The 27672-nt window shown below is 36.7% G+C and overlaps 3 protein-coding genes and 1 long non-coding RNA gene across 4 annotated transcripts; 2 read left to right on the top strand and 2 right to left on the bottom strand.

Moving 5' to 3' along the window:
* Nucleotides 1–1483: 1483 nt before the first annotated feature.
* On the bottom strand, nucleotides 1484–4039 carry LOC144017099 (low choriolytic enzyme-like). The gene is made up of 6 exons (XM_077518353.1): nucleotides 3913–4039; nucleotides 3425–3557; nucleotides 2522–2700; nucleotides 2192–2273; nucleotides 1741–1865; nucleotides 1484–1610 (listed from the first exon to the last, which is right to left on the bottom strand). Coding segments are annotated over exons 1-6 (645 nt in total). The 5' UTR covers nucleotides 4037–4039; the 3' UTR covers nucleotides 1484–1608.
* Nucleotides 4040–4262: 223 nt separating this feature from the next.
* LOC144017100 (uncharacterized) lies at nucleotides 4263–5591 on the bottom strand. The gene is made up of 4 exons (XR_013283098.1): nucleotides 5384–5591; nucleotides 5088–5155; nucleotides 4401–4434; nucleotides 4263–4295 (listed from the first exon to the last, which is right to left on the bottom strand). It is a non-coding gene; the product is annotated as an uncharacterized LOC144017100 (long non-coding RNA).
* Nucleotides 5592–13228: 7637 nt separating this feature from the next.
* On the top strand, nucleotides 13229–19199 carry LOC144017134 (low choriolytic enzyme-like). Its single transcript, XM_077518412.1, has 11 exons — nucleotides 13229–13436; nucleotides 13665–13732; nucleotides 14404–14437; nucleotides 14543–14575; nucleotides 14776–14925; nucleotides 15279–15411; nucleotides 16348–16526; nucleotides 16772–16853; nucleotides 18458–18586; nucleotides 18993–19056; nucleotides 19173–19199. Exons 2-11 carry the CDS (start codon nucleotides 13679–13681, stop codon nucleotides 19197–19199), a joined length of 885 nt encoding a protein of 294 aa, XP_077374538.1. The 5' UTR covers nucleotides 13229–13436; nucleotides 13665–13678.
* A 3626-nt stretch (nucleotides 19200–22825) lies between these two features.
* LOC144017525 (V-type proton ATPase subunit d 1) lies at nucleotides 22826–27623 on the top strand. Its single transcript, XM_077519192.1, has 8 exons — nucleotides 22826–23020; nucleotides 23588–23759; nucleotides 23998–24176; nucleotides 24270–24349; nucleotides 24544–24621; nucleotides 25584–25760; nucleotides 25927–26004; nucleotides 26582–27623. Exons 1-8 carry the CDS (start codon nucleotides 22894–22896, stop codon nucleotides 26741–26743), a joined length of 1053 nt encoding a protein of 350 aa, XP_077375318.1. The 5' UTR covers nucleotides 22826–22893; the 3' UTR covers nucleotides 26744–27623.
* The last annotated feature ends 49 nt before the right edge of the window (nucleotides 27624–27672 follow it).

Genomic DNA, 27672 nt, shown 5'->3' on the forward strand with positions numbered 1-27672 from the left:
TTTGAGTGATAAAAAGAACACATTTGTTGTTATTCAGAATTTTATTACACTTATATTACCAGTGGAACATGCAAGACATCGCCCTCTGCACTTTTAAATAGGTATGGGTTGTTTTTAAATCTACATTAGAGTAAAGAGTATTAAAAAAAAAACAAAAAAAAGGTGCCCGCAATATTGAGTCAAATTTGATGTTTTTGTTTAAAGTTTATATTTTACAGGAGAATAATCGTTTTCAAAAATTAAGGAAGGCGCTTAAAAAATAACTATTAAAAGTTTTTGACTCAAAATATTCTTTGTATGTGATGATTCTACATTAATTTAAACACTGTGCTTGGGTAAATATTTGTTCCAACATTTATATAAAAAAAAATGTATCAGTAAAAGTAAAACAAACAAATTAATCGCGATTAATCGCGATTAACTATAACAAATTATGCGATTAATTAGTTAATTTTTTTTAATCGTTTGACAGCCCTAATATATATATATGTGTTCCGCACTATAAGGCGCACCTAAAAGCCTTCAATTTTTTTCAAAAGGTGACCATGCGCCTTATAATCCAGCGCACCTTACATATGGATCAATATTGAGCCGCAACAGGTCCGCTGTCAAGACGCTATCGGTGACACTGCACGATCGCAGAAGATCCCGCCATCTTGGATCGCTAGTTAATACTAATACTTTACCTCAGAGAAAATAATAAAATATATGTATATATATATATATATATATATATATATATATATATATATATATATATATATATATATATATATATGTTCCCTTTAGCGTGGAGAGTGGGAATTTTCTTTCTTTTTTTTATGCTTTTACAGCAAAATGTTTTCCCTGTTGTACTTGAATCACCCGGCATTGTCACTTCTCCTGCGCTTCTACAGCCATCTTCCTCATCCAATTTCGCAAACAGACAACTGTTTAAACTACTTTGAAGACCCCGCCCCCCCTTTTTTTTTTTTTTTTTAAATCGCTCAGTTGCTAGACCCCTGTTATTTCTACTAAGTACTGTCTCAAGGGTTGTCTAATTTCAATACTGTAAATGTATAGGATCGTATGCTGAGAAACGTTTCTTGGGAGGAATAATATGGCGGCCTCGCGGCTTCAAAAGTCTTAGCCTATCGGCTCTTCAGATCAGTGGTTCATCTTCTTCACTGATTCTTGTTCTTCTTTCCGTTAACTTTCTGCGGCAGCGCTACACCGTCACTCCAGACTTGGTATATATATTACAACAGTTAAACGTATTAGTTGTCTTCTTTTGGACACTCGCATGTCTTGAGACAGTTTTGTCTGGACAAGATTTGTTTGAGGAATGAAGCCGGCTTTGATTGCGTGTAAACGGGCGTAAGACATGAACAAGAAGAAGACACAACATGAAACAAAGTCATCCAATACAAACGTAAAATAAAAACAAGGATCATGAGAAAGAACCTCACACAGTTACTTCTTTAAAATGTATTTATTTATGTATTTTTTTTCAACCATGTATATTTAAATTACTGGATTTGTATAAGTTCCAGTGCGTTTAAAAATATATGCTGAGTCGTGTGACGCATGTATCACTGGTGACCCTCGAAGAGACCTCTGTCATGAACTTTCTGATTGTTGGAAGAAAAAAAAAAACAGCAATGAACAGCATGTATTATTCAGTAAGGCAGACATCAGTGTATTTTGCATGTTTTACAGCACGTGTGGCTTCATAAAGTATCGGACAAAATGTTAACTCACAGCACTCATAAAGTTTGTTGACACGTTCATAATCATTGGCATTCATCTCTGTCGCAGTGCCAAAACTAGTGATTAAAGGATTTCTGGCAGTGATGGTTGGTTGGCCATTTTTGCTGAAGGTATATCTACAAAATAAACAGACGGTAATTTAATATGTGGGTTTTGAACCTTGAACTAATACAGTAGTAAATAAATATAAAATAAACTTTAACATCCCATTGCAGATGACCACACCAGATACATATTATATATATATATATATATATACATAGATCAAACAACTGTTAGATGTCGGATGGTAGAAAACTACTGAAACTGAGCAGGTGTAATTATAGTTTAAGAAAGAAGGTCAAATTAAGTTCACCGGTTAAACTAATTACCTCACCTTTTGTGAGACATGTATAGAAATGGATCATATTTTTGTATGGTTGGACAGATTTACCATACTCACCTGTGGTAATGCATCACAGAGTTATAATCATAGGGGGTACCCAAGTTGTTCGTGTTCGCAATCTCAAAGTTGCTTCTCTTATCTGCATACAAGGAGAAAGCAAAACAAAATGTTTAACTTCATTTCAAATTTATTTATTTATTTTTTTTTTCAGTAAGACGGGACATTTAGACACATGATAATGTGTATGCCATTCTGACAAAAAGTATCCATCATCAAGTTGACAGTTGTTATGAAGTGGTTACACCAGCAAATTCCAGGAACCATGATACAATATGCTCTCAAGTGCTTCCAGTACCAGTTCGATCAAAGATATGTTGACAAGCTGACCTGGTTCAATGTTCTCAAAATTAATGATGACGTGGTCATCTCTGTCGGATCGGACTTGCTCATGATGGAATCCAAGTGCATGGAGAACCTCGTGCTGCACAACGTTTTTGTACAGACAACGACTTATTTTCAAGGAGATCTCCTGTCTATTTCCTTGTCGACCAAGGTGGGACCAACACCTGGCACATCAACACACAAAATCAAGTGATGTTATGATCTCACTGACTTATCTGAATTCCTATGTTTCAGCAAAATGGAGGGGAATTGTCAGGTCTGAGGTGTGGTGGTGGACCCAAATGCAGGGAAGCAGGGCGAGGTGGCAGAGAATAAGGTCCAAAGTGTTTAATAAACAAAAATGAGGAGGCAAAAATGCAGTGTAAACTATGAAACAAAAACAAGAAAGTCCAAAAGGGTGAAGCGAGACAAGATGTCGGTTAAGCAGTATTTTTGTCTAGCAGTAATTTTTGCGCTGTTTGGGGGGGGGGGATCATTACCTTCAACAAGGTTAACAAACACCGATTTAAATTGTAGCCCCACTTGAATATATAACGCACAAATGATTTGTTTTGTGACAGAGAATTACAAAGTGAAGCATCTCAACATGTATGAACAGATGTGAGATTTTTTAGCCGAAATAGCAACGCAGCTAACGTTAGAGAAACAATGGTGACCCATGAAAATTGCTGCTGATACTGCCAAAGCAGGAGAATGTCATGTTAAGGATATAGCAAAAAGTCCATCAACTCAAAGATGGAGGACTTTGTTGTGGTCTTTTGTGCACATTAGCTGAAAAACCAATGCATCTTGGGACGTGGCATTGACAGAATAAAAGGAACAACTGTGACTTTCATGAAGCGTTTTAGCCAAGGTCATGGAGTTTCTAAATGCTTACGTAAGTCTTACCCTCTGCTGTCAGATATGAAGGATATATAGTGTTTATCACATCTAGTCTTCTTGACAAAGCGAATGCAGGTTTTGTACTCTCCTTCCTGGAAATCTTTCAGGATTTTTTTGATATATTCCTTCTGAATTTTGGCTGCAGACACACACACACAGACAACATTACACTGCTATGTTTTATGGATCAAAGTACCACTTGAAGTAACCCTCTCAGGATGAGTCACTCCATCACTTAACTAAAATTTCATTGAAATAAGGAAAATCTTACAGTGAATATAATTTGAGCTCATCAATGGCACATCTAATATAAAATCCATTTTCAAAATGCATTATGACGATTCATTTTTAAAATGAGCCTGATATTAAATAATTATGGTAGTATTATTCATGACTCTGCATGCCAAACAAATCATTTGAGGGACTTTCTTTGGTGACCCCTGACGAGATCGAAAATCACAAGAATGACAGCCAAGAGTTACATCATGACTTACTGAACACGTTGGAGATTTCATAGGGAATTATGACTTCCTTTCCGGTTTTAGGCCATTTACATCCCATTCTTGTGCAGAAGTCAGCATTCCTCAAAATACCGTCGTCATTGCTCGTGTTGACCATAATGTCGCCATGTATCAGACGCGAGGCTGTAGAATGACAGACAGTGATTTTTGTCATGTTTAACAGTGTTGTTCAAACTGTCATTTGGTCAATATTTCCATAACATGTCGGCAAATTCTGTTCTTGGCAGAAGAAGGACATGTTACGAAGTTTACATGGGTGTAAAGCCTTCATTGTGTACAACCTTTCATTGACATGTTTGATTTTTTCAAATGAAAACACTTACTTGAGGTAACATTCGCATTCGTCCCGGATTCTTCTAGAAAAGTAACAACAAATGCAATCACAAAGCGACATTATAACCTTGTCAATGCATCCACATGGAGAAGTTAATAATTGTATGATGACATATGATTTTACACACCAGTTCCATTTCTGCCTTTTCTATTTATTGCGACCTGAAACAAACAAACAAAAATCAGTTTTTAAAAATCTCGTTTTGATGGATGCCTCATCCTGGTTCTTAATTTCTTCGATCCCTCGGGTGTATTGTAAGAACATAATGAGGCTTTCAACAGTGGCATTAACGGTAAGGACAGCTGGAGTGAAAAAGACGGCCCGGTTGCAGAATTTTATTTTATTTTTTTATTTATTTTTTTTTTAAAGGAACTTTGAAGGCACTAAAATGGATGTGTTAATTTTCATGGAAAGACATATTAAGCAATAGGAGAAAAATCCTATAGATCAAAAGATGGAATTACAGTTCAATGTTCAGAACATTCACGTTGCAAATCATGAATCTTCATTTCATAACAGTAAATACTTTTTGGCATTAAAAGTTTGACAAATATTATTGTCATAAAAAAAAAAAAAATCATAGAAACAATACCGGTTCAATTTTAACAATTGCAAATAATTCAAATACTTATATCAGTAAAACAAATAAATGTGTCTTCACTATCATTAAATAAATTATATGAAAACAACCCATACATAAATTGCAAATATAATACACAAACTCTAACTTGAACATTGAAAAAAAAAAAAAAAAAAAAAAATCCTATAATTATCTACTACTAAACTGTTTTTGGGTTTGTAAACTTGATCTTACTGGAGAAACAGCTGCAACAAACAGAAGCAGAACGGTGATGACAATTGGCGTCATGGTGTTGCTCTTGTCTGAAAATAAAGAAATAAAAAACTGAAGGTAATACGTTAAAATTATTAACACTGGTATGTGTTTGGCATGCGTGCATTCATGTGTGTGTTCAAAACGTTAAATTAACAATAAAACATTAATATTCAAATTAACAATAAAAATGCCCTCAAATTTTTCAGTTCAGTTCAGTTCAGTTTTCAATTGAAGTCAAAACAATGCAGGTAAACAAAGGAGTAATTTTGTCTTACCAGTCTTGCTGCCAGGTGTGCTTGTAGTAGCTGGTGCATCGTCCTATTTTATAGTTGGTTCAGAGGGTGTGTCTTACGGATTCCGTCTCCTCAAATCAAGCCCTTTTGGATGGAAGTTTCCATATTTGGTCTAAGGACTACACTTGAGGCTGCAATGAGTCACTAGAGAACTATGGGTAGTTTGAATTTCTATTTTACTTGCTTGACACCTGCTGGAGAAAGAGGTCACATTAAGTTCACCTGTAAAGGTTTGAATGCATTTTAGGCTTGTCCTGAAATTCACCTGAAAGCCAATTATCCCTAACTTTTTGTGAGTAGTGACTACTGTTTGGCTTCAGGTGAAATTAATGGAAAATGTAAAAGGTTTATGCTATCGTGATATCATATCATGAAAGTACATTCTAAAATTTGATTAGTTAAGAAAAACTACCAATATTATAGTATTTAAGATAAGTATAGAATAGAAACTCGGCATGACCAGCTCTGTGGCTTATAGTGGTAGAGTGTCCTACCTGTGACTGGGATGTTGTGGGTTCAATCTTTGGCCGGGTCATACCGGAGACTATAAAAACCTTACTCAATTGCCTCCCTGCTTCAGTTGACACTCAGCATTATGGGTTGAAATTGGGGGGGTTAGATCACCAAATGATTCCCAAACGCAGCCCCTGCCTGCTGCTAACCCAGATTAACCAATCTCTTAGTCAGAATGGCCAATGTGTATCATTTTGCCCAATCACCAATATATATTGGTTGAAAACACTGACCAATCTAGAGTGTTTTTTTTTAACCAAAGGATAGGATCTGTCAAACACATAATCAGCTAGATTGGTCAAATAACCCTTTTTTTTTTAAATAGAAATAATAGATAATATCTGTTTTTAGAGTGTCGGACATTTAAGTAGAAGGTTGCACTGGTGATTTCCTCCTCTCAAACAATTCATATAAATCTTCAATATTACTTTTGTGAATTGGTGAATTATCTGCATTCCATGTATTTCAGTCATTGGTTCTAATTGCCAGAGAATGTCATTTGTCATTAAGGGTAATGAATTATGCAATGAACTATATTATTGGGAAAGATAATGAACTCCCAGCAGGTGAATGTGAGGTCAGTGTGTGTAGTTCTTTGAGGGCCTTAACAGCCATTTATTTACATTGAATCTCCATCTATCATATTACTACAGGTTGATTGGAGGAATAATTGTGGTCTACAACTAGAGAGAAAAAAACATCATGAAAGATTTCCATCTCCTCTGTTGTTCCAGACTCGGTACGAAACCTAAAATGATGAATAATGCTCTTGGGCTGAAAGGCATTTGGTGGTTTACCGGATACGGTGTAATTTTATTGTCATCTGAAGAAAGGCTAATTGTTTTTTTTTTGTTTTGTCTTTGTTATTTTCCGGGTTCTGCGGTTGGGAAATGACTGTATCATCTCAATTCAACTCAACTTAATTTATAAGCACTTTAAAACAAGCATTGCTGTATACAAAGTGTTGTACATGGAACAGATATCGGTCATGCAGTAAAGATAAGTATAACAAGCACAACAAAACAAACATTGTAAGTAAGTATACAAGTAAATAAAATTTACATTAATACATTTACAACAAGTAGGTAAGTGAAAATGCAAAATAAAATAAAGATCAAATTCATAGTACAAAATACAGCAGACACCACAAAGCATCGAAATCATGCTAAGTTTTATGCTAAGCCAAAAGTTACAGATAAAGTGGTGGACGGCAACATTTAGTGTGAAAGAGGTGGCAAGAATGGATGAAATAGAAAAGAATGACTTTATCGCTCTCTCTTCTTTGCATTTATGTAATGGATAAAGACTTATAACTTTCCAATATATCTGTGCACTTAAGACAAACGTTTATTTTTTATTGTTACATTTTTGTTCGTAAGAACAACTTTAGTGTATTATTAGGAGTATTAGGGAGTAGGTGGACAAGATAAGTTTTTGTACTTCCTCCTACTCCTTTTGAACATGTAAATTATAATAATATTGATGATTTCTTTTTCTTTTCATCTTTTTTTGACTGCAACTTGTATTTTATACTCGTGGTGTGTTTATGTTTATATATTCAACAAACCCAATCAAACAAACAAACAAATGAAAGCAAAGCACACAAGAAAAAACAATCACCAATGCACCATGTAATGTAAACCTAACTTCTGCAATTAAGTCACCATTCTCGATACTGAAATATTCTTCGATATTCTATAATATTCTATAATAATATATTATTCTTCGATATTCTATAATATTCTTCAATACTCTGAATGGTTGATGCAAACAAGAGAAGTTCGTTCTTTGCTAGGCTCTCATTATCCATCATTATACAGGGATCCTGGCTGAAAACACCCACTGATAGGCTTCAGTGTTTTTTTTTTTTTTTTTTTTTAAATATTATATAGCAGGGTTCACCAATTCCAGTCCTCGAGGTCCAGAACACTGCAGGTTTTAGATGTTTCTGCCTACCAACAGACCTGATACTAAAGATCAGGATCGTTACCAGGCATGCTGATGAGCTGATTATATGATATGAATCATTTGTGCTCGTGGGTGGAAATATCTAAAACCTGCAGGACTAAATAACAAATATTCACACTTTAATACTACTTTCGTATTTAATTTAGAAGTCATTAAGTAATATTTTCTTTCAACCAATCTAGTCACATGCACTGAATTGTAATAAGTGACTTCATAAATATTTGGGTGCCCTGCGATTGGTTGGCAACCAGTCCAGGGTGTCCCCCGCCTACTGCCCAGAGCCAGCTGAGATAGGCGCCAGCAGCCCCCGCGACCCTTGTGAGGAATAAGCGGTCAAGAAAATGGATGGATGGATGGATAAATATTTGGGAGCAAACAGTTAGTGTGCTTTGAGCCCAATTCATGTCATTTGCCTCTCTGTTGATCACTTAATAATTAATTCAATGTATATTAATTGAAAATGACTCAAATTGATGACAACCCAGCTACTTTTTTTTTTTTTTTTTTGCGTAGTTTTTCATACACTGTATACCAGGGTTGCTCATTACGTCAATCGCGATCTACCGGTAGATCGCGGAAGTAGTACTGGTCGATCGTGGCGTGACATTAAACTCAACTCAACTCAACTCAACTCATGTTTATTTATATAGCGCTTTCAAACAGCCTGAACTGTCACAAAGCGCTTTACAGAAATACAAAAACAAAAAAAAAACAAAAAAACACAACATATAAAACATTAACACCAATACAATACAATCGCAACAAATCAACATTCTTCCATCCCGACATACGCTTTGATGTTTGAAGCGTCCCATCACTTAATTGATACAGCTGAATTTGACATTCAGGTGACCAATCAAACGCAAACAACGGTGCAGCAAAACTTACGATGTCAGCCTATCAACAATCCCGTTACTTGATTGACATACAGGGCAACCAGTCAGATGACGAGTGAATTTTGACATTCAGGTCACCGCTCATGCGCAAACAACGGCGCTAAGCGCTCACCTAGTCAGGGAATTACCTCTGATTTTAAGCCATCGCTAAAGCTTGTGGTCATCAAAATGAACGTCGGACGAAGTAAGAAGATAAAAACATTTCACTTTAATACGGAAGGTGGACTTTTTTTCCACAATGTCATTTTCGAAGTGTGTTTGCCTCATCTGCCATTCGACCATTGTAATACCAAAGAAGGGAAATGTGGAGGCCATTTTCGGACTCTTCATGGAAAATACGACACCGACTTCCCGTCGAAAAGCGAGTTGAGAAAGAGAAAGGAACTAAAATCCGGTTGTCCGGACAGTTCCACCTATTTATGTGAGTCAGACTTTTTCTACATGAAGATTATTAACTCCAAATACCGTTCGTTCCACCATGACTAATAAATATTTGGAAGTGTGCTTGAGGCTGGCTGTCAGCAGCTACTGCATTCCTGGCTGATTCAATTCAGTGCAAGTCCTCAAAGTAAACTCAAGTCATTACAAAAAAAAAAAAAAAGTTAATAGTTAATTATTATTTGTGTTTTGCAATATTGTTTGACTCGGTTATGCAAGGTACATCAGCATACTTCGTACATACAAAGAATCCTCAGTACATTTGAAAATAATTAGATATTTTGCATTTTTGTGGTGGGTAGATAATTTTGACTTGGTCATTTTATAAGTATCTCGCATGCCTAAAATGTGTGATCACCCTTAGCCTTTCTTCCAATAACAAGTAAATTACACCTTACAATACAGCACCAAATTCCTTTCAGCCCAAGAGCATTAGCCATCCTTTTAGGTGTTGTAATTGTAGCGATAATTGCTCATTGTTATGATGAATTAATAAATTGAGCTGACGCTGAGGAAAGGTTTACTTCCTGCAGTCACCGCTAGGGGCACCACATATGATTTTACTTAGTTTTGGGAGAAAAAACAAACAAACAAACAAACAAATAAAATCCTCAAATACTCATAATATAGCGCTTTTCATGCGAGCTAAAAAAAATAAATAAAAAATAAATAAAAAAATAAAACAGCACCAGCAGCATTTAGTGCACTAAGGTATCATACCCAGCTAATCTAAATGGTACATTCATCCTTTTCCTAAAATAAACACATAAACTTCACATTATGCAACACATAGAACACAACATAGTCACTTGACTTGACTTGACTTGATGTCTTTCGGTGCGTATAATTCCATTTGCGACCGCTGGGAGCCGCTCTTGTCACATATAACTTCCATTGGTGGCTTGATGCCAGCATGTCGGGCCCCATGTGGTGCGCGCCGGAATTGTGCTTACATATTGTGATATGTAATTAGGGTGCCGGACGCCGCAAGGTCTCAAAGACGGGGCTCGAATCACAATTGGGAGTTGAGATAAAGATGTTCTGTGTTTTGTCGGCGTATCATAAACTGGGGGTTTGTGTTCTTGCAGTTGCCGCTTCAAAGAGGATTTGAAAAATTGATTCAGTATTCAAACTCCCTCAGCCAACCTGCACAGACTCTTGCCTTGAAATGTGCAATAGTTTCCTTTTTAGTTTTTCATTGATAAGTTTGCCAAAGCTAGAGCTCTCACCACCAACAACATCACTTTTGATTCATTCAGGTCCCTTACTCGGTGGTGCTAAATTCATTTGAAGCCATTTTCTTGAGCTCTTTAGAAGATGTTCTCCGCCAGATTAAGCCATCCGGCTCCCCGTATGATTCTGTTCCTCCTCATTTTTTCAAAGAGGTTCTCCCGAGTATCGGTAAATCGGTTTTGGCTATTATAAATAGTATTCTGTCTTCTGGCGTAGTCTCCAAACAATTTAAACATGCTGTGGTGCAACCCCTGCTGAAGAAACACGGTCTAGACCAATGTGTGCTGTCAAATTTTAGGCCAATTTCTAAGATGCCTTTCATCAAAAAAAAAAATCTTGAAAAAGTGGTACACATGCAACTAACTAAACAGAATGTTTTGTGTTAGCCTTGGATGCTCCGAGTACCACACTGCCTCACAGTCATATGGTGTTGCACAAGGTTGTATTTTGGGGCTCCTACTGTTCTCATTTAATTTATTGCCCCTAAGAAAACATGGAATCTCTTTTCATTGCTATGCGGATGACAGTCAGATCTATGTCCCGCTTAGTAAAAAGGATGCTTTCTCATTGAGGGCACTCTTGTCCTGTCTAGCGGAAATTAAAGCCTGGATGGCTTTAAATTACTTGAACTTCAACGAGAAGAAACAAGTTATGGTCTTTGGTCCCAGTGGACCTTCTCATCCTGCTGAGTTGGGTCCTTTGGCACAGTATCTAAAGCCAACAGTCTCAAACTTAGGTGTTACGATGGACAGTGATTTTAAACTGGCCTGGCAAATTGGTGCTGTTGTTCAATCAAACTTTTTTCAAATTAGGCACCTGGCGAAGTTAAAGACTCTCCTGTCTCAGCAGCACCTAGAAAGGGTAATCCATGCATTCATCTTGGACTCAGACCCAGTCCACCCTCAAGCGTCTCCAGCTGGTCCAAAATGCTGCTGCTCGTCTCCTAACCAGTGAAGGAGACAACCCCTATCCTGGCCTCTCTTCACTGGCTTCTCGTGCAATTTAGAGTCCATTTTAAAATTCTTTTATTTGTTTTTAAATCTCTAAAGAGTCTTTTCCCACAATACCTGAGCTTTTGCATCCCAACGCGCCTGCCCGATGCCTCAGGTCAGCAGACCGGACACAATTGGAGGTACCGAGGACAAAGCAAAGGCTTAGACTTAGACTTTTGCAGTTTGTAACAACCTTCCGCAAAATATTAGGCAATCACCCTCTATCTACTTTTAAAACTAGTCTCAAAACTTGTACTGTATCTGTATTTTTTGGCTTAGCAGAAGACTTAGCATCGTTTCGATGCTTTGTGGTGTCTGCTGTATTTTGTGCTATGAATTTGGTGTTTATTTTATTTTGCTTTTTCACTTACCTACTTGTTGTAAATGTATGAATGTAAATTTTATTTACTTGTTTACTTACTTACAATGTTTGTTTTGGTGTTCTTGTTATCTTATCTTTACTGCATGACCGATATCTGTTCCATGTACAGCACTTTGTATACATCAATGCTTGTTTTAAAGTGCTTTTAAATGAAGTTGAGTTGAATTGAGATGATACAGTCATTTCCCAACCGCAGAACCTGGAAAATAACAAAGACAAAACAAAAAACACAATTAGCCTTTCTTCAGATGACAATAAAATTACACCGTATCCGGTAAAGCACCAAATGCCTGTCAGCCCAAGAGCATTATTCATCATTTTAGGTTTTGTACCGAGTCTGGAACAAATCTTTCATGATGTTTTTTCTCTCGGTTTTTCAAATCCATATAAAAATTAAAAATGCAAAGTGGTAGACCACAATTATTCCTCCAATCAACCTGTAGTAATATGATAGATAGAGATTCAATGTAAATGGCTGTTAAGGCCCTCAAAGAACTACACACACTGACCTCACATTCACCTGCTGGGAGTTCATTATCTTTCCCAATAATATAGTTCATTGCATAATTCATTACCCTTAATGACAAATGACATTCTCTGGCAATTAGAACCAATGACTGAAATACATGGAATGCAGATAATTCACCAATTCACAAAAGTAATATTGAAGATTTATATGAATTGTTTGAGAGGAGGAAATCACCAGTGCAACCTTCTATTTAAATGTCCGACACTCTAAAAACAGATATTATCTATTAAAAAAAAAAAAAAAAAAGGGTTATTTGACCAATCTAGCTGATTATGTGTTTGACAGATCCTATCCTTTGATTAAAAAAACACTCTAGATTGGTCAGTGTTTTCAACCAATATATATTGGTGATTGGGCAAAATGATACACATTGGCCATTCTGACTAAGAGATTGGTTAATCTGGGTTAGCAGCAGGCAGGGGCTGCGTTTGAGAATCATTTGGTGATCTAACCCCCCCAATTTCAACCCATAATGCTGAGTGTCAACTGAAGCAGGGAGGCAATTGAGTAAGGTTTTTATAGTCTCCGGTATGACCCAGCCAAAGATTGAACCCACAACATCCCAGTCACAGGTAGGACACTCTACCACTATAAGCCACAGAGCTGGTCATGCCGAGTTTCTATTCTATACTTATCTTAAATACTATAATATTGGTAGTTTTTCTTAACTAATCAATTTTTAGAATGTACTTTCATGATATGATATCACGATAGCATAAACCTTTTTCATTTTCCATTAATTTCACCTGAAGCCAAACAGTAGTCACTACTCACAAAAAGTTAGGGATAATTGGCTTTCAGGTGAATTTCAGGACAAGCCTAAAATGCATTCAAACCTTTACAGGTGAACTTAATGTGACCTCTTTCTCCAGCAGGTATCAAGCAAGTAAAATAGAAAATCAAACTACCCATAGTTCTCTAGTGACTCATTGCAGCCTCAAGTGTAGTCCTTAGACCAAATATGGAAACTTCCATCCAAAAGGGCTTGATTTGAGGAGATGGAATCCGTAAGACACACCCTCTGGACCAACTATAAAATAGGACGATGCACCAGCTACTACAAGCACACCTGGCAGCAAGACTGGTAAGACAAAATTACTCCTTTGTTTACCTGCATTGTTTTGACTTCAATTGAAAACTGAACTGAACTGAACTGAAAAATTTGAGGGCATTTTTATTGTTAATTTGAATATTAATGTTTTATTGTTAATTTAACGTTTTGAACACACACATGAATGCACGCATGCCAAACACATACCAGTGTTAATAATTTTAACGTATTACCTTCAGTTTTTTATTTCTTTATTTTCAGACAAGAGCAACACCATGACGCCAATTGTCATCACCGTTCTGCTTCTGTTTGTTGCAGCTGTTTCTCCAGTAAGATCAAGTTTACAAACCCAAAAACAGTTTAGTAGTAGATAATTATAGGATTTTTTTTTTTTTTTTTTTTTTTTTTTTTTTTTTCAATGTTCAAGTTAGACTTTGTGTATTATATTTGCAATTTATGTATGGGTTGTTTTCATGTAATTTATTTAATGATAGTGAAGACACATTTATTTGTTTTACTGATATAAGTATTTGAATTATTTGCAATTGTTAAAATTGAACCGGTATTGTTTCTATGATTTTTGATTTTTTTATGACAATAATATTTGTCAAACTTTTAATGCCAAAAAGTATTTACTGTTATGAAATGAAGATTCATGATTTGCAACGTGAATGTTCTGAACATTGAACTGTAATTCCATCTTTTGATCTATAGGATTTTTCTCCTATTGCTTAATATGTCTTTCCATGAAAATTAACACATCCATTTTAGTGCCTTCAAAGTTCCTTTAAAAAAAAAAATAAAAAAAAAAATTCTGCAACCGGGCCGTCTTTTTCACTCCAGCTGTCCTTACCGTTAATGCCACTGTCGAAAGCCTCATTATGTTCTTATAATACACCCGAGGGATCGAACAAATTAAGAACCAGGATGAGGCATCCATCAAAATGAGATTTTTAAAAACTGATTTTTGTTTGTTTGTTTGTTTGTTTGTTTGTTTCAGGTCGCAATAAATAGAAAAGGCAGAAATGGAACTGGTGTGTAAAATCATATATAACTGTACAATTGTTAACTTCTCCATGTGGATGCATTGACAAGGTTATAATGCCGCTTTGTGATTGCATTTGTTGTTACTTTTCTAGAAGAATCCGGGACGAATGCAAATGTTACCTCAAGTAAGTGTTTTCATTTGAAAAAATCAAACATGTCAATGAAAGGTTGTACACAATGAAGGCTTTACACCCATGTAAACTTCGTAACATGTCCTTCTTCTGCCAAGAACAGAATTTGCCGACATGTTATGGAAATATTGACCAAATGACAGTTTGAACAACACTGTTAAACATGACAAAAATCACTGTCTGTCATTCTACAGCCTCGCATCTGATATATGGGGACATTATGGTCAACACGAGCAATGACGACGGTATTTTGAGGAATGCTGGCGTCTGCACACGTTTTGGATGTAAATGGCCTAAAACCCGAAAGGAAGTCATAATTCCCTATGAAATCTCCAACGTGTTCAGTAAGTCATGATGTAACTCTTGGCTGTCATTCTTGTGATTTTCGATCTCGTCAGGGGTCACCAAAGAAAGTCCCTCAAATGATTTGTTTGGCATGCAGAGTCATGAATAATACTACCATAATTATTTAATAGCAGGCTCATTTTAAAAATGAATCGTCATAATGCATTTTGAAAATTGATTTTATATTAGATGTGCCATTGATGAGCTCAAATTATATTCACTGTAAGATTTTCCTTATTTCAATGAAATTTTAGTTAAGTGATGGAGTGACTCATCCTGAGAGGGTTACTTCAAGTGGTACTTTGATCCATAAAACATAGCAGTGTAATGTTGTCTGTGTGTGTGTCTGCAGCCAAAATTCAGAAGGAATATATCAAAAAAATCCTGAAAGATTTCCAGGAAGGAGAGTACAAAACCTGCATTCGCTTTGTCAAGAAGACTAGATGTGATAAACACTATATATCCTTCATATCTGACATCGAAGGGTAAGAGTTACGTAAACATTTAGAAACTCCATGACCTTGGCTAAAACGCTTCATGAAAGTCACAGTTGTTCCTTTTATTCTGTCAATGCCACGTCCCAAGATGCATTGGTTTTTCAGCTAATGTGCACAAAAGACCACAACAAAGTCCTCCATCTTTGAGTTGATGGACTTTTTGCTACATCCTTAACATGACATTCTCCTGCTATGGCAGTATCGGCAGCAATTTTCATGGGTCACCATTGTTTCCCTAACGTTAGCTGCGTTGCTATTTCGGCTAAAAAATCTCACATCTGTTCATACATGTTGAGATGCTTGACAAATCATTTGTGCGTTATAAATTCAAGTGGGGCTACAATTTAAATCAGTTGTTGTTAACCTTGTTGAAGGTAATGAAGGGGCAGCAGATGCAATAAAAACAGCAGAAGCCCCCCAAACAACTGGGGCTAAAACAAACCCAGGTTAAGAACCATTGATTTAAATCTAGTATTTCCTACATTCCTGTCATGGTTTCAGTTGGGTTTAATTTGACATTTGTCTAAGAGTCTCTTTAGTTAGTCACGATCATAAATAAACATAAATTCGGCAACATATAATAATTACAAAAATAATATACAGTACATATATGAATTGAGCGGTTATACAATTAGGCAAAAATTACTGCTCGACAAAAATACTGCTTAACCGACATCTTGTCTCGCTTCACCCTTTTGGACTTTATTGTTTTTGTTTCATAGTTTACACCACATTTTTGCCTCCTCGTTTTTGTTTATTAAACACTTTGGACCTTATTCTCTGCCACCTCGCCCTGCTTCCCTGCATTTGGGTCCACCACCACACCTCAGACCTGACAATTCCCCTCCATTTTGCTGAAACATAGGAATTCAGATAAGTCAATGAGATCATGACATCACTTGATTTTGTGTGTTGATGTGCCAGGTGTTGGTCCTACCTTGGTCGACAAGGATATAGACAGTACATCTCCTTGAACACAAGTCATTGTCTGTACAAAAACGTTGTGCAGCACGAGGTTCTCCATGCACTTGGATTCCATCATGAGCATGTCCGATCCGACAGAGACTCCCACGTCATCATTAATTTTGAGAACATTAAACCAGGTCAGCTTGTCAATATATCTTTGATCGAACTGGTACTGGAAGCACTTGAGAGCATATTGTATCATGGTTCCTGGAATTTGCTGGTGTAACCACTTCATGACAACTGTCAACTTGATGATGGATACTTTTTGTCAGAATGGCATACACATTATCATGTGTCTTATATGTCCCGTTTTACTGGAAAAAAAAAAAAAAAAAATTGAAATGAAGTTAAACGTTTTGTTTTGCTTTCTCCTTGTATGCAGATCAGAAAAGAAACTTTGAGATTGCGAACACGAACAACTTGGGTACCCCCTATGATTATAACTCTGTGATGCATTACCACAAGTGAGTATGGTAAATCTGTCCAACCATACAAAAATATGATCCATTTCTAAACATGTCTCACAAAAAGTGAGGTAATTAGTTTAACAGGTGAACTTAATTTGACCTTCTTTCTTAAACTATAATTACACCTGCTCAGTTTCAGTACTTTTTGCACAACTAGTTTTCTACCATCTGACATCTAACAGTTGTTTGATATATATATATATATATATATATATATATATATATATATATATATATATATATATATATATATATATATATATGTTAGGGGTGTTAAAAAAATCGATTCGGCGATATATTGCGATACTACATCGCGCGATTCTCGAATCGTTTCAATAATCGGCAGAATCGATTTTTATTTTTTATTTTATTTATTTATTTATTTATTTATTTTTCTTTTAGGATTCACACCTTGAGCATGGAAGAATGTTATATGAACGGAACATTAAGCCTTAATATTTTATTTTAATGCTGTTCAAACATGAAAGAGATTACAACCTCTATAAGACTGAAATTTCAGATAAATAAATAATACATTTTCATATAAATCTTACACTCTACAACAGTGGTGTCAAACATACGGCCCGCGGGCCGGATCAGGCCCGCAAAGGGGTTTGATCCGGCCCGGGAGATGATTTTGTAAAGTAAAAAAATAAAATAAAATTGTAATGTTGGACTAATTAATCAGCCGTCGACAGTCAAAACATAATAAATTTGTACATTCGCAAGCAGTCCTCAGATGAGCAATGCAACTTGTACGGGGGAATCGTCCGGGATGTCATTATTTTACATACAACTTAAAGTTACGGTTTGTTAAATTATTATTATTATTATTAGTAGTAGTAGTAGTAGTAGTATTATTATTATTAGATTATTTTATTTGTTTTTTTTTATCATAGACCGATATAAATGTGTTAAATATGACAAGGATTAACATCATAACCTCATTAGCTGCGCCCCGCAATGCATTCTGGGAACAATATATATGCAAATCAGGTAGATTTAACACGTCCGGAACGTGTACCGCCAAATTGTTGCCGCGTTCCATTTGCATTTATGTTATTTTTCGGAACAATATGATGACAGTTCGTAATTTAGGGCTGGTCCACGAAAATCTGCGTATAAATGACGGACATCGTTTTTAAGTTATATACCGGTTTTTCCCGATGCGGCCCACTTGATAAAATATTTTCCTCTATGCGGCCCCTGAGCTAACATGAGTTTGACACCCCTGCTCTACAAGCTTACTGATTAGTATTTTCTAACTTTGAATGAAAAAAATCGCAACAATCGACTTATAAATTCATATCGGGATTAATCGTATCGAATCGAATCGTGACCTGTGAATCGTGATACGAATCGAATCGTCAGGTACTAGGCAATTCACACCCCTAATATATATATATATATATATATATATATATATATATATATATATATATATATATATATATATATATATATATAATATGTATCTGGTGTGGTCATCTTCAATGGGATGTTAAAGTTTATTTTATATTAGTTCACGACTGTATTAGTTCAAGGTGTTGTAATTTGATGACAAAACCCACATATTAAATTACCGTCTGTTTATTTTGTAGATATGCCTACACCAAAAATGACCAACCAACCATCATTGCCAGAGATCCTCTTATCACTAGTTTTGGCACTGCGACAGAGATGAATGCCAATGATTATGAACGTGTCAACAGACTTTATGAGTGCTGTAAGTTAACATTTTGTCCGATACTTTATGAAGCCACACGTGCTGTAAAACATGCAAAATACACTGATGTCTGCCTTACTGAATAATACATGCTGTTCATTGCTGTTTTTTTTCTTCCAACAATCAGAAAGTTCATGACAGAGGTCTCTTCGAGGGTCACCAGTGATACATGCGTCACACGACTCAGCATATTTTTTTAAATGCACTGGAACTGATACAAATCCGGTAATTTAAATATACATGGTTGAAAAAAAATACATAAATAAATACATTTTAAAGAAGTAACTGTGTGACTTTTCTCATTGAGGTTCTTTCTCATGATCCTTGTTTTTGTTTTACGTTTGTATTGGATGACTTTGTTTCATGTTGTGTTTTCTTGTTGACTTCTTGATCTCATCCCCGACTCGAAGACAACACTTAACCCTTTTCCGACTGAGGACCATGCCGTCGGATTTGGAGGTGCTGCAAAAGCTGGTCCTGGAAATACAGGATTTTCAAAAAAATAAAAATTAAATATCGCAAAGGTGTTTTTTGAGACGTGTCAAAAAAGAAGTATTTCGCAAAACTGTAATGCTGTTGTGCAACTGTAGGCCTGCGACCCAATCCTAGAAAGTTGAAAAAATGTTAAATTTTTGTCGCTGTCGCCGGTGGCTACAACCAACCAGCAAAGGTTCATTGATGAGCCAATGAACGCAGGGCATGCTACACAGTGGGCTAGCAAGCAAAATGGAGGAGCTAATTTTAGCACTGTCCGACTATCAGTACGGTACTTCGCAAGTTCGCGCAATGTTTTCCGTGACATCAACAACAACAACAACAACAACAAAAAAGTTGTCTTTACTAAGTTTTCTTTACTGTTTTTGTAACAGTTAATAATGATGATGATGATAAAATTATGTAGGAAACACTGAGTATTTCAAACCCCCTTTTTTGCCCAAGAAAAATCGCTTTTCAGACATTAAAAAGTAAAAAAAAAATCCCTTATTCTGCATGACCTAGCACCTGAACATGACAGATTAAATGGCTGTTTGAAAGCGCTATATAAATAAAGATGACTTGACTTGGCTTTTGTATTATCATTTTTTTTTAATTTAAAATAAAACTTGTTGCATTGCTTTAGGTGTCTCTGTGAGTAGGTAGCCTATTTGGGACCAAATTTCAATGGAGGTTACAGTAGTGGGTTTTCCGTCCACATTGACGGAAGGTCCCTCAATCCCACAATAACAGACATTTTGTTGACGATTGACAGGGAACTTTGAAAAATTGACGATCTAAGCATTGATGACTACTGTTTGTTGATGCTTATGTGTTGTCTTTCCTTGTGTAAAGCACATTGAGTTGCCTTGTATATGAAATGTACTATACAAATAAACTTGCCTTGATGTCTGTCAATGTAATTGTCAATAAATATGGCAATCGGTCAATGACAGATCTCCCATTTTGCTGAGAGATTGACGAATGATGGAGCATTGATGCCCACTTCAAATGACAGAAACATTGACAGACGCTTATTTTCCGAAGCAATGGACGAATCATGGATGATGATGATGACGAAAGGGTGCCCCGACTGTAGTGATGTGTGCTGACCAAGAGATGGCAGTATAACCTCAAGGGACTGGGGGCTTTCGGTATTCTTAGAGATGATTCTAGAAGGCAGTCAGAAATAAAGAAGACTAGCATAAACACGGGACGTGAGTGCTTCTTCTTTGAGACACGAACATTACACCGACTGTTACACATTCACGCTCCCACCTCTGGTAGGTTAGCCTCATCTCAAGCGGTTCACTCAATCCCACACTTACCTAACCACAGAAACTTGACCTTGTAATGTTTACGGACTGAGTCACTGCCACCCGGAATTGACCATCTCTTAAGATTTGGAACTTCCGCTCTTCATTTGAAGATCCTGCAAAATTTCCAGTCAAGCAGGTCACAGCTGTTTGACATGTACCTTCAAATTGCAGCATAAAAGAATGACGTGGGTGTATTCTAAGTTTTATAATTGTTTTGTGCAATCCACATAAGTGACAGTGCACCTGACAATGCTTTTATGTTCTGATTTCGCCAGCAGTAAAATTTTGTAGTTTTCCATTCAGCATGTTGTGAGAATGTTATTGAATGTTGAGTGCTGTTTTTCTCACTCCTTGATAATTCTTATTATTAATTAAAGTTTTTTATTAACAAAGTATCATACAAATATCTCTATTTAGAATTGGTTCTTTGGCTCTGGTAATAGAAAAGCAAATCTGTCTTTGTTTCCTACCCAGTTCAAACCAAGCCACAGCATATTTTCATTACCAATTTATTTTGTTGCTGCCATGGGGACCACCTTTAAGGTGATTGTGTCCGTGTGTGTGCCACGGCCAGGGAGGATAATTCTTAAAAATATATTAAAGATGATAATAATAATAATAATAATGCACTCTGTGAATTGATTTATACAATGATTCAGAGGGTTCAATGCACACTGTTTCACACTGTTTTAACATTAGAGTCTTTGTTGAAAATTCACCATGATGCACAGTTATTTGCATAAACCAATGTATGTTTAATCAAATGAAGAAACAAAGTTATAAACTATCCATAACTAAATATAAATTGTTCCAGCGTAACAGTATTAGTTCTAGCCACATAGTTGACTGTTCCTCCGGTAATTAGCAGCAGATAGCGGATGGATCTGGTGTGTTCTTCTGCCAAGTCTATGAAGTCGTCACCTTTGTTCAGGTTAAGGTTCCTCAATTGTCTTTTTTTTTTTTTTTTTTTTTTTAACTTGTAGTATGATAGAGTGTTTATAAAAGTATTGATATACTTCACTAAAGGCCATATCATATAATTATAACAAATGTAACTTTCAGTTAATTTATGTGTGGCTTATATATGACTGTGGCTACAAGATCTGACTTCTACTTTTAAACTTAGCACACTAGTCAAGTTCACATATTCAAATTGTACCTTTTATTTGCACAACTCACCTCAAAGAGTTAATTACCTTTGAGAATACGAACATACAGTTTTTTTACGATTGCATAAACACTAAAAACAAAATAATTACATAATTATCAACCCCTTACACTTAAGGAGCAAAACGATTTTCACCACTGTAAGCCCAAAGTCGGCTAAACACTTTTTGCAGAACAATACACATGGTGATTTGCGAAACACTGAACACATTTTTATCCATTAGACACAGAAGTATGTCATAATGTCACTTCCTTGCAATTCCAAAGCACTGACTTGACAAATCACCACACGCATGAACCAGATGATTAAACACACGTACATTAGCTGTTTCAACACAACTGTTTTATTGTACAAACCAATCAGGTTTGAACACCACAACAAATGCAGCAGGTCAGTTCACCTGCTTTCAACCAAAATGGAAGAAGTCAGAGGAAGAAAAGAGAGTGTGATAGGGGGAATCCGTGGAGGGTTATATTGACAAAAAACCTGAACTAGGAGACCGTCCTCAAAGAAGAAGAAGACCATATTTGTCAAATAAAATTCATGCAACACTATTTGATAATGTCAGATATTGCCGACAATGTTGATAAAATTTGCTGATCAGATCCAACTAGGCTAGAAATAGGCAACCCTGGGTTTATTCAAATTTGATTCGAATTCTATTCAATTCAAATGGTCAACTCATCAGTAAGGTCTGGAGAAGCCTGATATCAATCCTCATCTGTTGGTATGAAAATAAGAGTCTAATGAGTTTCTGAGATGAGTTGGCAATCATGAGAACATACTTTTTCTAAGCTTGAGGCTTTCCATTGTTTTGGTAGGCCGATAGGTTAATCATTATCTGGACAGTCATCCAAAGCATTAGGCTTTCATATTCATTTTTCAGGCTGAGATTTGCATCTATTAGTTTAGCTCCTATACTTTTATGTTCTTTACTCTGACTCCCGCCCTCTGGAAGATGTTGCTTGCTGATGTCTCCAACAGTTGTTATAAGGTCTTGCTTCCTGGCACTTTGAATGCTTCTGTCTTCAACTAATGTCGTTTGCCTTCGTCTGCACTCTACCCATTCAACGACTGTTATTTTGTTTATCTGTAATTTATTTCGTTTTCCAGGCATGCCAAATGGTTGCATTGTTATATAATACTGTACTGTGCAACTGTCACTGTATAAAAATAAAGATTTGGCGTCATCTAGTGTCCATTTTTTAAAACGAAACAAGGGGGAGGGCGGAAGAGAAGTGATGACTGATCAGGTGACAGTCACATGGTTCGGTCAGCTGATGCTAATGCTAATGCTTAGCAACCAGTCGGACGTTTCTGCGGCAGAGAGAGATCGAACAATCAGACAAGATGCCTTTCTCCGAGCTTTATTTTAACGTTGATAACGGCTACCTCGAGGGCCTGGTGAGAGGATTTAAAGCTGGAATACTGTCTCAGGCTGATTATTTAAACCTTGTACAATGCGAGACCTTGGAAGGTGGGTTTAATGTGATAGCTAGCTACACGAATGCGAAATCTCATTTTGGACGCACTTACCGGTTTTGTTAACAATAAGGAATAGGCCTAGCTGACTCTTAAGCGTTATCAACCGTTATTTAATTTCGAGACTAACAATTTATTTGCTCGTGTGGTGTTTGTTATTTGTAAAATAGGAACTACGGTGCTATCAGTCGAATTTCCTTGCAGCAGTAATACTGTACAATGATGTCACATGTTACCAAAAATCATTTTAATTGTAAGTAAATGAGACGACTTAGGACCTACAACGTTTGTGCTACTACTTCGTTTTCATTGTTTCTAATTTCGTTTTTAGGGAAACGTTTTTTAAGTCTACCTTTTTAAAAATCTAACTCTTCCCAATGACGCATAGGCTACCAGCAGCAATTATAATTACTTAGTAATGTCAACGTCCGTTTGTTTTATGTAGCGTTCACTGATGGCTGTTGTTTTTATAAGCTGCTCGACATCCAGTAAACTGTTGTAATGGCAGCCGTTTAGTTTTGTTTTTCTTAGCCCAGTCCATCTTTTTCCCCCTCCCTTGCAGACCTGAAACTTCACCTGCAGAGCACAGACTATGGCAGTTTCCTGGCAAACGAGGCTTCACCTCTCACTGTGTCTGTCATCGATGACAAGTTGAAGGAGAAAATGGTTGTGGAGTTTCGCCACATGAGGAACCAGTCATATGAGCCGCTGGCCAGCTTCATGGATTTCATAACGTGAGGAAGTCAAAATTGTATAGAATATTTTGGTCGCTCTCACAATCTAATGAGGTCCAGTACAAGAGCTGTAGAAAACTGAACTATTGTCCATTGATCTGTGTGAAACCGATGAATGCCGGACCATCAATATTAAAGTTGTTAGCCTGATAATAGGAATGAAAACATAAACTTGGCTGGTCTTTTGAATGTGGAAAAACTTCATTGATACCTCTTGTCTCTCTGGTGTTGACTGCAGGTATAGTTACATGATCGATAACGTCATCCTGCTCATCACGGGAACCCTTCACCAGCGGGCCATCTCTGAACTGGTGCCCAAGTGTCATCCGCTCGGCAGCTTCGAGCAGATGGAGGCCGTCAATATCGCTCAGACTCCAGCTGAGCTGTACAATGCCATTTTGGTGGACACTCCCCTCGGTAACCACCCTCTTATCTTCAGTCAATGGACACTACACTGTCGTATGAAAATATACGAGAAACACTTAACTTTCTGTCCTGCTTTACTTTTAGCTGCATTTTTCCAGGATTGTATATCTGAGCAGGACTTGGATGAAATGAACATTGAAATCATCCGTAACACACTCTACAAGGTAAAACATTTAATATTGGTCAAGCAGTTGTTTTTAAGTTTTATTAGATAACTTGTGATATGTGGTTTAAACTAAAATCTGGCAGCAAATAGAGACACCATTTTCAATACTGTACAGTGGTTCAGTACTGTTGAAATTAAGGGTTTTAACACTGACAATCATTTTATTTGCTTTCTGTGTATTAATTTTCTTAGGCTTATCTTGAAGCATTCTATAAATTCTGTTCCAACCTGGGAGGAACTACAGCTGATACCATGTGTCCCATCTTGGAGGTAAATGTCTGCTTGGCTTGTAATTTGAAAATGAAACGTAAAATTCCGTTTGTGCCTATCAGTCCTCTCAATGGGGCTGATAAGCTCTGATTATCGTATACAATTCTGCAAAATGAAATAAGCATGGAACTTTCAGGGTTTGCTCTTGATGGATATGAACTTTGATTTAAAATGTGGAGGCGTTCTCAATTTGACCTGTCAGTTAGGGGTCATTGACCTCCAGGGTATGAAATTTCTTAACATGAAATTGTAAGTTGATAACTTGGGATCTAAATATGATCTAAATTTAAGCTATTTGTATTTCTATGATTCCGCCAAAAAGAAACTAATTGCTAATAAGTCCAAACCCAAGTCAAGTTGTATGTAAAAATAAAAAATCTTGCAAAATGTACAGCTCCTGTACATTTTCTCAAACAATTAGCCTATAGGTAAATATGGGAGTAGTAAAAACCGGACAATGAATATGTATACAACAAAAATATTCAACTTCAACATTAGAAACAGACTCGGACTCATGAGAAACTTGCAAGTTTAATGCCAATGAGACTTCCAGTGCTTCATAATCTGAGTAGAACAGATTACATTCTAAACATTCTGAGATCATTAAATACAATTACAGTTATACAATTATGCAACACAATGGGAGTTGTAAACGGCCTTGCCTGAGGTTTTACAACCGTTTTAGTTATGCAATCGCCAGAATATGTGCCCACGCTGGGCTAAAATCCTGGTTAGTTAGCAACATATTTGATGATAAGATGGCATCTGCTGAGATAACAAAAGATCCCTCAACTCTTGTGATATTAGCAAAATTTTGTGGAAATCATCCGTAACATCTGGATAGACACACCATGTTCAATATTCATTTTTAATGTATTTCCTCATAGTATTAAATGTTTTTGATAGCCTGCAGGCTGCACTTTTTTCCCAGGCCGGCGCTAACCTTTCTGTCTTTGCTGCAGTTTGAGGCTGATAGAAGAGCCTTCATCATCACCATCAACTCATTTGGCACGGAGCTTTCCAAGGAGGACCGTGCTAAGCTCTTTCCTCATTGTGGCAAGCTTTACCCAGAAGGCCTTGCCCAGCTGGCCAGGGCTGATGACTATGAACAAGTCAAGGCTGTGGCTGATTACTATCCTGTAAGTTCTAATGCTTTTTGGTCTTCTTTTTCACAAAAGGTCTGCTGAATTTTGTTATTTATTCTTTGTGTAATGTGATTGATAAGCAAACAACTCATGTTTTCTATTTTGTGTTCTGTTTGTTAGCTTCCAAATGTGCAATTGAACATGTTTGTGTCTTTTTCAGGAGTACAAGTTGCTTTTTGAGGGTGCTGGCAGCAACCCAGGCGACAAAACGCTTGAGGATCGCTTCTTTGAGCATGAGGTGACAAACAGACACGCAAAAGCACAGCATCCACTTGTCGACAAATCCTTTGCTTCACATTTGCTTTGTATTGAGCATATCTGTCCTGGAAAAAAAGCTAGAATTTTTTAACCCGCTACCCCCAAACATTGTGTGATCAAGTAAGTATATATAGTCATTGAATCCAGTTAAGATTTGGGCATGGCTTAAGATAGTATAGAAATAAGTACCGGTAACCATTTTTGGGTAGATTAGACCTTCAGCATCTGGCCGAAAAAAAAAGGCTCCACTGTCGTGACTTACATCTTTATGGCATCCGTTAAACGGAAAATATATCGTCATAGTCTTTTGGTCGTTACTATTGATATAGCGGGCATTAAAGATACAAAGACCAGCCAAAGTCCCCATGGAATCTGTCATACTTATTGTGACACATTTCTTTGTTGTGGTAGACTGTGACCTTTTTGTCTTGTAAACATAAATGCATTGGTGCCATAAAGCCTGAGCAGCATCAATCAGTAGCAGCTCTACTCTACTCTTCCAGTCATCTTGACTGACTGCCATTGTCTCTTCCTGTTTGTCCTTTCTCCTCCTGCAGGTGAAGCTCAACAAACTGGCCTTCCTCAACCAGTTCCATTTCAGTGTTTTCTACGCTTACGTCAAGCTGAAGGAGCAGGAGTGCAGGAACATTGTCTGGATTGCAGAATGCATTGCGCAGCGGCACCGTGCCAAGATTGACAACTACATTCCTATCTTTTAAGATCCCTCCCATATGTTGCTTTTGTCCAGCCCTTTGTCATTCCATCTCTTGGCTCAGTCTGTCCACTCCCACCTTGGTGTTAAGGCATCTGATGCCACCACGCCAAGCAGCCCCCCCAATCTTTAGTTGTTGGAGTGAGTTGGTCCTAAAACCATGTAATGTCCCTTTACACAAATCTTCATTCATTGGTCATTGGTGAAGCACTGGTTAGAATCTTTGAATGCATTGTATATTATTCGTAACCCTGTTTTATGTGTATTGTTTGTGATGCCACGTTGTGGAAACATATTTGGTTGGCTGACTAAAAGAAGCATGACTGGAACTGCAACATATAGTTCCTAGTTCGAGACCAATAATGGAAGCATTACATGTACAGCCAATAATCAAATGTTGACTTTAAAAGTTACTAAGATTTGAAACGGTTGTCAATAAGTTCATCAATCTTGTTTTTAAAACAATGAGATCATTTTCATCCCCATGCTCACCAACAAATCAAGGTAACTTGTAACATGTTGAGCTATGTCTGAAGAAAATATTACGCTACACAAAGTTGGACCCGTATAGGAATGTCTTGTGCCCCTGAAAAACAAAAAATACAACAGAAATTGTTCGTCACTGCCTTCATGTTGGCTAACTTGAATATATTGTTTGATATAAGATGCATAGTAGAGCATACATGAGTTTCTGCATCAGACCTGTTGTGTGATGTTTGAAGTCTCGAATGATACACGTTCTTGTTGTGTATGAGATACAATATAATTGAAAAAGATATTTAAAAAAGATAAACTATTTGAGTTTTTCCATGCTGTACAAATGATGTTAACATTGATATTTCCTGTGAAGTGTGTTGTAAATGTGACAAATAAATAAGGCTATTGCACACTGGTCTGGGCGTGATTCAAGACTTGTGCAATTGATATTGCATATGA

Source organism: Festucalex cinctus, chromosome 4 (genome assembly GCF_051991245.1).
Source record: "Festucalex cinctus isolate MCC-2025b chromosome 4, RoL_Fcin_1.0, whole genome shotgun sequence".
Lineage (NCBI taxonomy): Eukaryota > Metazoa > Chordata > Actinopteri > Syngnathiformes > Syngnathidae > Festucalex > Festucalex cinctus.